This window comes from Falco peregrinus, chromosome 5 (genome assembly GCF_023634155.1).
Source record: "Falco peregrinus isolate bFalPer1 chromosome 5, bFalPer1.pri, whole genome shotgun sequence".
Taxonomy (NCBI): domain Eukaryota; kingdom Metazoa; phylum Chordata; class Aves; order Falconiformes; family Falconidae; genus Falco; species Falco peregrinus.
The window spans coordinates 45,549,979-45,563,006 of NC_073725.1; the positions used below are offsets into that span (position 1 = coordinate 45,549,979).

The 13,028-nt window shown below is 40.6% G+C and overlaps 1 protein-coding gene across 19 annotated transcripts in view; it reads left to right on the forward strand.

The window, feature by feature from the left end:
* KIAA1217 (KIAA1217 ortholog) overlaps positions 1–13,028 on the forward strand; it is a 365,874-nt gene that overhangs the window by 330,014 nt on the left and 22,832 nt on the right. For all 19 annotated transcript variants that reach the window (XR_008747373.1, XR_008747372.1, XM_055805069.1 and 16 more), the window contains 2 exons: positions 429–589; positions 7,263–7,438. Coding sequence is in view for 17 of the 19 variants with exons in the window: in XM_055805069.1 (XP_055661044.1) it covers positions 429–589; positions 7,263–7,438 (337 nt within the window). In the remaining 2 variants the exon portion in view is untranslated. The remainder of the gene's footprint in view (positions 1–428; positions 590–7,262; positions 7,439–13,028) is intronic.

A 13,028-nucleotide genomic window follows, 5' to 3' on the forward strand; every position in this document is an offset into this window, starting at 1 on the left:
TGATAATTAATCAACAAATACAGAGTTCAGGAGTGCTGTGAATTTGCGTCAACTTGGTCTCAGATGGCTCCTGGGAGGACAGTCCCAAAGCTCCTTTCAGCACCAGTTTGATTTGTGGCTGTTTTGTGTAATCTGAAGTTACAGATTATCTCATCTCCACTACTTGTGGGAGGAAGCAGTCTTGTGGTAATGCAGTGCTCTGATATGGCTGAGGTTCTAGCAGAGATACACTCTAATATTGTACAGTTTTCCCTCAAAATACATTTGTTAAGGCGGTGCCAGTACCCTGTTAATACTGACCATTGGCAGCTGTATTTTTCTTTTCTTGTCCCTCTATGTGAAATACATGTGGATTCAGTGGGCAGAGGAAGGATCATGTTTGCACTTTCTCTGCTGGTGAGCTCAACCTGTGCTGCTGCTTATTGCAGGCGCTGCTAACATGTCTGGGGGGAAGAACGCGTTGGCAACTGTGGAATCAGCTGTCATCCATCACACTGCTGGAGCCCCGTCAATGCAAGTCAGCCTGCATGGAATGAAACGCAGTGTGTCAGATCTGCGGCTGCAGCTGCATCAGATGAAGCAGCTACAGGTATGCTTATCTTGGTAATATTGGGAAAGTGAGTTGTCAGCAAATGCTCTTTCCCTTTCCCTTTGTACATGAATGATTCTCAGTAGCAGAGTTTTAGCAAAGAGAAGACCTAAGTATTACAGACACAAAAGCATATTCTGCCCTAGCATATACCACTTGCATAGTCCAAGAGGTATGAGAATTGGCTCAGTTTAACTGTTGCTGCTTAGATATTGAGAAAAATCTTCATTTCTAGCTTTTTTTGATGACTCTAGACATTAAAGCAGTATTTATATTACAATAATATTAAGTCTGTGATTACAGTTTGGACCCTGCTATGCTTTGGGCTGTATAAACATGTCAGAAGAGCTATGTTGCTTCTCCATACTGTTTACAGTTGAGACAGTTTTTAAGTTCCTGAATAAACAACTTTGATGTCAGGAAGCCCAAATGTAGCTGAGGATCTGTAGATACGCATTAAGCCAGAGTCTGAGCCCTGAATTTACAGAACCCAGAAGAATAGCCAAGTTGAACAGCAAGGAGAACCAAAAGTTGCTACAGAGGTTTGCGGTGCCCTACTTATATTCACATTTTACCAGTACCTTCCTAACACAGACCACACCTCAAAACCTGCAAGAAACAGTAAGAACACTGAAGAGTTAACCAAAATGTTCTGTTGACACATACCATCATGCTGCAATACCTGTTGTTCATCTCAGACACTGTGAAAATAAGCATATGCAGCTGTACAGATCCTCAGCCCTTCATTTAACTGGAAACTGAAGAGCACTCTGTATTGTCTCAGAGGATGTAAAAGGAGGTAAAGCAATTTCTTGTAAGACAAAGTGGACAGCAGGGGAAACTTCAACACTCTGCCAGTCCTCCTTGTCTGGAAAGTGACATCACATGTTTGATATTGTAGGACTGCAGCTACTGCTGTTAAAACCAAAGTGTTTTGAATATGGGAATGGTACTATGTCAGTCTCCTTTGAGTTGCTGATCAATTTTAGAACAGAATAATGATAATACAGATCAGAATTCAGAGCACATTTTGCCTTCACTTCCTTAACTAAAAGAAATTGAATTGTGAACCGGTCATAGGGTAAGGCAGCAGAAGGGTGAGGTAAACATCAGGATGAAAAAAATGTGGCTAAGACTGAAGATCATAGAATCCTAGAGTCATGGAATCATTTAGTTTGGAAAAGACTCTCAAGGTCTTCAAGTCCAACTGTTAACCCAGGATTGCCAAGTCCATCACTAAAATCATGTCCCCAAGCACTGCATCTACGCATTTTTTAAACACCTCCAGGGATGGTGATTCCACATGCACATGCTGTGACAAGGTCCTGCAATGAAGGTAACAAAGAGATGGCAGAAGGTTTTTGGAGCAAATCATTGTGTCAGCCAGGTGACCTCTGCCCTGTGATACAGGACCCATGTATTTATGTTTTCAGTTTAGGATGAGTATGTTCCTATAGCAAATGTATCTTTCAAAAGCTCTTCTCAGCAGTGCTGCCTATATGCCAGCCATCATCGTCCACAACTAATTTCAAGACTCTGGCTTGGTATCTCTGCCCTGGCACATTACGTGTAAGTGTGTGGTCTTTCAGATTTGTACCACAAACCCTCTGTCCTTCTGTAACCCTATGTGCCAAATGCAGCTCTTGGCAAATGCCTGTGGTCTGGCCACCAGCTGTGCTTGGCATGTGGCATCATAAAATGGAATGGATGTCGCAGTGCTGCGCTGGAGGCAGTGAGCACATTGTTCTCCCAGGGCCTGCTCACTGAGGAAGTGGCGTTTTCCCACCTGCATCTTGTCTCCGTGGCCGTGCCCAGAGTGGTAACCTTGCTTTTGATCAAATATAGCATTATGGCACACAGGAGTGAAGAAACTTGTGCCATCTGCACAAATCAGTGCTGCCAAGGAAGTCTTGAGAATGAAAAAGGGGCATATCCCAGGTGTGCTCATTAACTCTGGCTGGCTTCCCTTATTTCAGAAATGACAGCAAATTTGGTGCATCATGCCAGTAGGAAGTGGTCAAATTTGTGATAGTCGGATGGAAGAACGTGTAGCTCAAGGGAGACTTCTGTATATTACATATAAATTACATACATGAGAGTGAGGTTTTGTCATGGCTTTTCTGACTGGGCAGAATTACTTTGAAAAAGAGGTCACAGTTTGTAGGGCAGCAAGTGAAACGGGTAGTGGTTTAAACTGAAGTGTTGAAACATCACACTTCTAACAAAAAAAATGTGTGCTGTGTTTTTTGGAAAATAATTCTAAGTAAAAGGGAAAATTATTTTTCTGTTTTTCCAAATTGTTTGCATAGTATGTTTGACAGTACTTCATATTTTTCACTTTCACTGTTTCTCCTGGGCTGGCAGTCAGTTCGTTCCTGTTTGTGTGAATTGTTCGTACAGTGACAGACTAAAAGAAACACTTCCAAAGAACTGACAAAGATGATTGCACAGGAACATAAGTTGGCAGGATAACTAAGAAATAGGAACAAGGCATAAAACTATATTTAATACTGTCTGTGGTTCAGTTTTCAATTGATGTTATCACTGTAAGTTCTTACTCATTTGCTTAATAGAATCAGAGAAACACATGACGGAAAAGACCTGTTCATTCATGTAGCCTTTGTCTGTGCTGGCAAAACCCTCTTTTTAAACTGTATCCAGCAGCAATTGATTCAGATTTATTGATTCACACACCAGTTAAGTGTATGTGTTACCAGATGCATCCAAAAAGTTAAGACTGTTTCAGTCTGGTTGGATTTTAACCAGAGATTCTGAAAATAAAGACATTTGCATCATGGATGTTGCTAGAGGTTAGATACACTTCTTGCTGCTACACTAGCATCTTCCTTAAGCACTCTGATTTTCAGAGATACTCAAGAAAGACCAGTTTCATGGTGCCATGGAGTTTTCCTCATTGCAAAAGATAGGTTATAACCCAGACTGTGTCCTGGATGCATTTGTTGGTAGGACTGGAGCCCATGACGAGCTCAGTGGAGTTGTTCAGTCTGCACTCCCAGATGATGAGAACTCTTCGTGGCGGGTTTGAACCAAGCCTTAGAGTACATGTTCTCATCAGCTTATACATATATTGGAATCTTTTGTCTATTCCTTCCTTTCTTTAATTGAACACATTTTAAGAAAAAGCAGTTAGATATGATTGAGTGTTAGGAACATGTGTGCATGCATGCTTTTGCTTCAGCTGCTATTATTTGCAGGGAAATGAGTGCTGCAGAAAGGATAGAAAATGGTATAATAATACTGTCATAAATGGTATATGATACTCAGTCTCACAAGTGTAACTTTGAATTAGAAATTCAAATATGTTTTGAGCTGCATTATAGAATTGGTGAGACTATGTTTAATCCACGTATGGCAACAAACTTCAGGAATTAGATAATTAGATTCTACAGAGAAACTGAGCTGCAGGCAGGCAATCTCTGTTTGTGGCTGTGCACTGTAGTGTGTGGGAGGTGGGTGGCCCAAAAGCCTCTCCCAGCAGGGACTGGGAGGCTCCCACTGGACAGGTCATGTTTGTCTCCTAATGAGAGGCAGAGCTATGGACTAATACTGGGTTTTCCAGTTACCTGTCTCATAGATAATAATTGATTCAAAGTGAACTAAACTGTTTATTAGCTTATTCTTGAAGTGGGTGCCAGACGTGGTGCTGCTGTGCTTGTGAGAGAGGGATGATAGATAATGGCTGGAGCAGTAGCCAAACAGGAGGGACAAGGTAGGTACCTGGAGAGACTGGTGAGGCTGGGAGCGAGAGCCAAAGGTAGGGAATGTAGGAGAGGATGCTAGAATTCTAAAAAAGTGTGTTAAATTTCTTTCTGTTTGATTGCTGCTTGAAGTTGTAAGTCAGTTAACTCTAATAAGCAAGAAATTGTCATTTGGTGGTGACAAGAAAGCCTGCGTTGCTTTTCCTTAGCTTTGGGCACTTGACTTTGGAATCTGAACACTGTTTAACAAAGTATCTTTTCACCTGTGAATGTCTGATTGTTTACTTGGCTTGTTTTCAAGCAAACTTAAAAATACAAAAAATTCTGCTCTGTGGAACAAGTCTGACAGATCCATAAAACTTCTTCCACTTGAGGCAGTGCAGTAACTAGCAGAGGCAGTTTGAGGGATAAATGGGATGTTCACTTTGCCAGGGGGTCTCAGATCTGATACCTGCTGTCAGAAGAAAGGTAAGAATCAAGTTCAACATGGAGGTAAATGTGCTGTAGCAGCCAAAGACTGCCTCCTCTTCCTCAGGCACAGCTCTTCCCTTCTGCTCCTGTTCACCCTGCCTCATGTTGTCCTTTGGCAGGTGATTGTTACCCCTCTCCCCTGGTTCCTTCTCTTCTGTCGCTGCACCCATCTGTACCTCTCCCTTCTCATCTTCTGTCCCTGTTCCCCAAGCATGAACAAACCAAGTTTTCCAGAACTACCCAAGCATTGCATGAATTTTCTTAGAAATGACAAAAACATCTCTGATACCAAGGTGAGTAATTTCCCAGACTTCAAGAGCTCACTCCAAACACTGAGGTTTGTGAGAGTCCTCAACATACAAACTTTTTGAAATTTTGTTGAGTTATATTTTTATTCCCTAATCTTTTTATCAGAATTGGATGAACTTTTATGACTGAAACTTTCTAGTACTGTTTAAGCACTTCATCGTACATGGAAGTGACAAGCACCTTTGCTGTAGGTGTCACTGCAATAAATATAGATCTCCTAGATACATCCATAATAGGGGAAAAAAGTGTACCTGTCATTGCACAGCCTCTCACACACACACATACTCAATTTTGCTATTACTAGGAGTCACTGTTACCCACTGAGGAACATGGAGGACTTAAATTCTGGACACCTGAGACTGAAGTCAGACTCTGTTACTGACCTTCTCACTGACCTCGGAGCAGTTGTTGCACATATCCCAAGTCACTTCCCCGTGTCAAATTTCCCCACTTTTTAAAGAACTGTGAATAAACTGTATGACTGAAGTGTTACATGCTCGTTCACTCATTTATTCATTGATTTATGTTTTCCTTTTTGAAAATATGGCACTATGAAAGAGATATGTGTCTCGGATAGCTGTGCTGGCCTTGCTGTAAGAGATTTTAATTTATGAAATCCAAACATTAATCCCATAGTGGAGAAAAATACACATACGCATTGTCTTCAGAAGAATCCAGTCTGGTATAAAGCAGCTGACAACGTTTATAAATCTGTGCTGTTTCAAATGTTTTCCAGTGTAATTTTTTTCCCCTAACTGCTAACACTTATCTTCAGCTGAGTTTTGAGCTAACACCTCCTGCTTGTCACAGCTCAGACACCTCCCCTGCTGCCCTCCCCGCACTCTTTCAGTGAAGTGTTCCCTTCCCTCTCATCACAGTTGTGTCTCTGGAGAAGGCAGTCAGGCACGAGGACTGAAGAGGCAGGAGGGGACAGTTGAGTTTGTTCCTCTGATTCCCATACTGATTGGAAAGAATGACCTGGGCAAAGGCGCTTTTTGCCTTTTTTTTTTTTTTTTTTTCTCTGATTCCCATGAATGCTCTTAAATGAACTTCAAAAGAAGTCTTGTTGCATTGTACTCTTTTGTAGGTAACCCATTTTTATGATTCTTCATATTAGGCAGTGGTTTTACTTTGTATGTTAAATGTGATTTGGCTGTAAGCCTGGATGTTTAGTTGACAGCTGACGGTTCGATTGCTAGTTTTAAAGCTGGAACTTTGTCTCCCAATTGACACAGGTGTTTTTTAAGATCTTACAATATGAGATGGCTGCTGGGCTAACAGAGATATGTTCATGTTGCCTGTACCCTAAAGCTGTGACTAGATGGAGCCCAGCTTAGCACTTCGAATCTTACGATTTGTGGAATAGACTTCCACAGGTTTGGTTTGTGTGAGTGTGGGGCACAGCTGCTCTAGGGCTAGCCGCAGAAGAGTACAGTCTAGTCTGCTTTCTTAGTTGTTTTGCTCTGCAAACTTTGTATCAGTAAGAAAATTAATGCTTTAGGTGTACCTAACATAAGGCTAAGACAAGAAAGAAGGTGTGACTTTTACAATTCTCAGAAAATTACCATATTATGAAGGGTTTTTTTTGGTGAGTAAGGGAGGTTCTATGTGTTGCAGGTAAGTTGTATGTCTGTACCAAATTACACCGAATGGCATAATCCTTCCTCTGCCACTTGAGAGACTGAAAAATTCCATTCTGAGAACAGCAGTGCGTTCCAGCCTTGACATTAATGTGTAGGATTATCCACTAGGCACGTATAGGCAGTGCGATGCATAAGCTTATGAGATAGGCACAAAGTGGAAGCGAAGCTTCCGGCATTCTCATGAGGCATGATTAATTCTTGATTCATGCTGGACTGAGCAGGATAAAGAGGCCACAATCCTTGCAGAAGTTATGCACTAAAGGTGGTGTACAGATCCCAACATCTTTTGCTCATCAGCTTGCAACTGGAAGTTAGATATATACATTAGAAGTTAATCAGATTTAGGCTTTTCTCACCCCTAATACTTCCTCATGGAATCACGTTTATAGGTAAAGTTGGAGAAGGTAAATGCTCTCTTCTTGCTGTAGGGCTGTGTTTATCCCAACCTGTTTCTGAGCTCTGCAATGTATTCTGTTACCAGGGATGTCAGTCGAGCAGGAAAAATTGAAGTTGATTTCTTTTGTGCAACAGCTGCAGAACCAGGAGATGCTGAGGGCAATGGTGAAGAAAGCAGAGCTGGAAATCAATGGCAAAATGATTGAAACAATGAAGAGGCTTGAAGATCCTGTGCAACGACAGCGCAACCTGGTGGAACAAGAACGGCAGAAATACCTCAACGAGGAGGAAAAGATTGTAAAGAAGTTATGGTGGGTTGAGAAACCTCTTAGAATTTGTTGCTTTTGCCTGCCTTTTTTTTTTTTTTTTTCCTATAAAGTACTAGCTTTCACCGCTCTCTTCCTGCACCTGTTCTAGCCGTGTTTCCTTGCACTCATATTGGCTGTAAAACTGTGTCTGTGTTGTACAAATCCGTGGGTGAGGCCCACCAGTACAGAGGTTCAGCCTCTTGAGAAGTCCCCTGTAAAGGAACAGATGACTGTAAGGACTGTGACCACTTTCATCTTCTGAAAGCCTCTCCCTACCCTAGCTCTCCCCTTCAGCTTTATGGGTTACACTTTTGGGAAGGAGGGAAGAATTTCCTTGAGAACAAATGGGTGCAAGGGAAGGTAAAGAGTTTGGCTTTAAGTAAAAAATCAGTTTTCAATAGTAAGTACTTAGGCTATTGCATGAAAGAGGTAGAGGAAACTCAAATATATAGAGAACTGAAGTTTAATTGCAGTCAGCAATGCCAGTCTCTGTCTAAAATTTACTCACTGGAATTTCCATATACTTAACTGCAGATAAAATTACTTTTCTTTTTTTGTTGTTGTTGTGTCAAGGCTCTTTGTAAGACTCGTTTTCCCCAAAACTTTGGCCTACCAAGACTGATGGGATCCAGTTATTTGTTTTAGTCCATGTTCAGAGTCAGCAGGAGGCAAGATGAAGCTGAAATCAATGAACAATGTAACTAGTTCTAATACTCACATTTGTAAGATGCTATATAACTAATTATTTCTCATTATTGCATTTAGTTCACACCTGAAGAATTGCTCCATAATAGAAACTTTGTAGTCAGCTTGTCTTTGGAAATGATGACTGAAGAGCCATAGGAGTACAGTTGGCAGCTGAGGGGAGTAAATCTTTCCTGTTGATCAATGTGTTGTCAGATGAGTAAGATTTGTAAATAAAGATGGTACATCTGTGAAGACAAAGTAGAGTGTTACTAAGGGAGTGTATGTTTTCTGTGAGGAGAAGTTGAATGTGTGGTAACAGTCCATGCTAGTGTATATAATCCTCTCAGCTGGTTTGTAGTCTTAAATAACATTGTGTTGCAGTCTTAAGTAATTGCCCTCCTGTTTATCACTTTATTTCTATGTACCTCATTGCCTAGTTTCTAGATTGTTTGTTCTCTGTGGGAGAACCATTTGTGTGATGGCTGTTTATCGCGTTGCCTCATAAAATGGATACTGAGTGAGGTCAAGTGCAAATGGCAGTAGTTGTTACAGATGCTCATTTAGGATACCACTTTGATTGCAATATGGTTCTGTTTGATCAGTGTTTGGAATTTTTTCTGTTCACAGTGTTTCTGCTGCTTCTGTGCTACTTCAATTGTTAATTTACAGGGAAATGTCTTAGATCATTCATAGGCTGTAATGTTAGCTCAACCCTTTTAGAGACATGCTAGAAAAAAAACACTTAAATCACAAAAAAATATTTTTCATCAGTTGTGTCCAGCGAGATTTCTTTGTCACATATTTGCGTGTTTGCAGGATCAGAGCCCCCCAAAAAACCCACATCTGACAACAATGCTTTAAGTTCAAGAGCTGATGGCTGTTGATAATGAGGAACATACATCACGAAGTTACACATCAAATGTCACTGGCAGTATTCAGACAAAAGTTAACATTCTATATAGGCACTTTTAAATAAGCTGATCCCAGTGCAGATGTATAAAAAATGCAAAGCAACAGGGCAAAAAATTTACTATTTCTTAGTATTTCAACTGTTGCCTTCTTGACCTTTCCTAAATTGTAGGACTAAACCAGTAGACTGACTCATGTAAGACAAGGGAGCTTAAGGATTTCTGCCATACTTACGAAAGTGCACTTACTACTCTGAAATGCTAAATCTCAGCTTAAAAAGCTCTCCTTGTTGCAATTCTGAAGATTATCACTGGGAAATAAAGAAATAAACATATTGGTGGTTTCATGTTGCGAAGAGCAGAAATGTCAGTGTACATTTCAGAGCAAGTTTTCTGTTGAGCAGAAAACCGTTTGTGGTGGTGCCTACAGAAGCGTGCCCATGTGTGTCGCAGCTGTAACAGGATTACAGTTCAGAGCTATCTAATGAAATCTAAGGAACACTGTTAAACATAGCATTTATGCACACTTGTAACAGCCAAATACACATGTAGAATTAACTGGGTAGTTTATTTTCTATCTAGTCTTCTGGTTCAACATTAAGAGATGTCATACATGACACTTTTTGGGTTGTTGATACTGGCCTTAATATTTACCAGACCAGGGACAAATTATGATGATATGACACATTGACTAATGAAGTATTTATGTTGTGAGGAGCATGTTACAGGTATGACAACTATATGCCGTAGATTATTGTAAGCACTTTAATAGTGGGGGTTTTATAAGCACAGTATTTAAATTATAGCTATATCCTATCTGTCTAACTGGACATAGTAAGTTACAATTCATGTTTTTGTTAGGAAAAGTATCACACTTTTTTATAAGAATAACCATGCTCAGCAACAAAAAAACTCCACATTTAGCAGTCTTGGAGAGCCACTAGTAGCGGATACTTGGGAAAGTACGTAAGAAAATGACAAAACGTGCAGAGCACATCTCCTTGCTTTTAAGTATTTGTAGCTCAGGGATTTTCCAAGTCAGAGATGGTACCTTCATATGCAGAAGTTCTGCATGGATTGTTTACTTTTCATGAACTTAGACATTTTTTTAAATTTATGTAAACTTCATTGTGTACAGCATCTAGGCACAATGAATTCTAGAGTAATTCTTTTTTGGGTAGAAATAACTTCTTTTTATTTGTTTTTGAATCTTTCATCTGTTGATCAGTCCCCAGACTCTTAAATCATGTACAGCAGAATATTCGTCCTTATCATGCTAGTCATGATGTTATAGATGCTTCCCCGCTCCCTTTCCACTCCCTTTTCCCCCAACTCATGCCTTTTCCAACATGAAAAGTCCTAGTCTGCTTAGTTACTCCTCTTGTAGAAGGCTTTCTGTATATTCTGTCATCCTGTTGCCTTTCTCTGTGCCCTTTCTAGCTCTAGTGTACATCTGTGAGATGGGGATGGGTAGAGAGGAGAGCCCTACAAGAGCTATATTGGATGTGGGCACACCATGACCTCATGCAGTGGCATGGTGATGGTCTCCCTGTCCTTATGTTCCACATGAACTTTCCATTACAAATCCAACATCTCACTCACAACGGATGATTATCAGTTAAAAGTTCATCACTGTGTATAAAAACTTAGGGGTTTGGAAGGGTGTTGGTTTTAGGTGGTGTTGGTTTTGTTTTTATTTCTCCTCTGCTCACGAGCATTACTTTACATTTATTAGGAGTTAATTTAGCCTTTGGGTTTTTCCTGGTCAGTTTCAGGTGCTCCACCTGCAGCCCACAGCGGTCACCTTTCATTTTCATCCCCCTGTATAATATAATACCTTTTTGAGATCTTTTTACTATCCTGTTGATTCTCTTTTCTGAATAATGTATAATATGTTGAAAAGCACCAGCCCTAGCACCAATCCCTGTGGAACCCACTAGCAAACTACATTCATTGAGCTGTTCATTGCTCCCTTCCCTTTACTTCCAGTATTTTATCCATGAAAGAATTTCCTCTCTTATCCCATGGCAACATTGCTTTCTTGAAAGCTTTTGTTCAAATAGCTTGCTGAAAGCCTTTTGGGCTATAGTTTGTCCCATGCTGTTGTTGTTCCCTTGTGGATTTGTGAGACTTAGCTTCTCTTTACAGAAAACACATTAATTCATCCCTAATGCAGCATATTTATTCATTGGTCCACTAATTCTTTATTGTTTATTCTTTGTTTTAGTATCTATCAATTACAGCAGTCTAGGTGTCAGTTCTCTGGATAGCCCCATCCAAGTTCTAAAAATGTATTTGTATCATCTATGATACTTTCCACTACCCTGGTGCCAAAGCTAATCAAGAAGGTAAATGCTTTGCATTAATAGTTCAACTGTTTCACCCTTGAGTTACTGTTGAACTCCAGGGCAAATACCACCTGGCCTGGGTGATTTGTTACTATTAATTTTGTCAGTTTGATTTGTAACCTGCTCTACTGATACTATAGTCTGAGATAGATCTTCTGATGCTTTTTTGCCCAAATGAAGATCTCAGTGTAAGAGTGTGCCTCAGTTCCCCTGTAAAAAACACAGATGCAGAAAAATCATTTATCTTGTATTCATCTTCTGAAACTACATTAATGTGACTTGTTAATTGGGTTTGCTTAGTCCAATCTATAAAGCCAAGTCGTTTTCCCAGTTACAGAAAACAAATGCTGGAGACTGCTAGAGCTGTTTCAGACTTCGGCTCCTGAGGGCTGAAGTTTCTTTTCCCTTGTAGTTAGCAGCATGAGGCTGTGTAATATGGTATCCCCTGAGTAATTTCAGGATCAGTTGTGTTGTTTGGTAGTAGCACTGTATGGAATCAAAGGGGGTTTATGATGACCCTTCTATTTCTGCTCAAAGAACAAAGGGGAAGGAAAGCTGTTGCCAGCTACCTAGAAGTATTTCCTTTATCCCTACATTTCCAACAATCGTAACATTGTTCTGTGTTTGTTCCTTTCTCTTCGTTCCACCCATGAACAAATTTAAGCTTCTGCCCTTACCTTTTTTGTTGCCTGGTGGATGTGAATATCTGAGAAGCTGCTTGTCCAGTGCTGATCTACAACTGGGAGGGGTGATACCCTATGATTCCCAAAGTAGCACTGCCTAGCCTGAGTGCTGGTATTAGGGCATTAAGAGTAGGCAGGATGCATGACTTTTAGAGCACCGTTCTGAAAGGCAGGAGCCTTTGCATTGTAGTGAGTGACAGAAAGCCGAATCCTTTTTCCAGCTACTTCCTAGACTGTCTGTGCCCTTTATTAAAAAGGCAGACAAGACACAGAGACAGCAGGTATCTGCATTATTTCAGCCTCTTCCACTGGAAAAAAAATACCCTGAGAAACGTTCCCTTGCTGCCATCGTGTGGTCCAATGGATTGTTCCCTGCAAGCATGCTTGTGCTAGTGGAAATCATGGCTCCCCCAGCTTTCTCAAGGCAGAATCTTTGGGAGAAGTGGTCTTAATATGGGAACAGGATAATTTACCTCCATTTATTTGTGATCTGTTCAGAAGCAACTTATCATGCAACTTTTGCATCATAACAACTTAATGCAAAATTGTTTTATAGTTTCTAAAGTTCTTAGTCTTTGGACTGACATGAACTCTGCTATGTGCACTTGATGTTTGGATCCTGGTACTATTTCTGTTTCTCTGTATATCAGAAGTACTATCATATTGCCATTTATTGTTCTGTGTGACTGTGCTTCCACTTCAAATTGACCTAAATGCAGAGTGGTGCTGCAAGGAATTGTCTCCTTTTTATCCTGTTACTGGCTGCCTACTCCTCTCTTTTTGTCCCCATGTCACCTGTTCACTGAGGTAGATCTAGGAAGTGACCTGGCTGAAAAAAAGTAATTTTCTGCTGGATCTGCATGACAGTGCTGGCACAAGGGAAGTATGTGGAAATGCAAGACCTGCAGCTGGTGCAGAAGGCAGCCTTCCTCTACCACTTTTCAGGCAGTCAGCCCATACCTTGGCT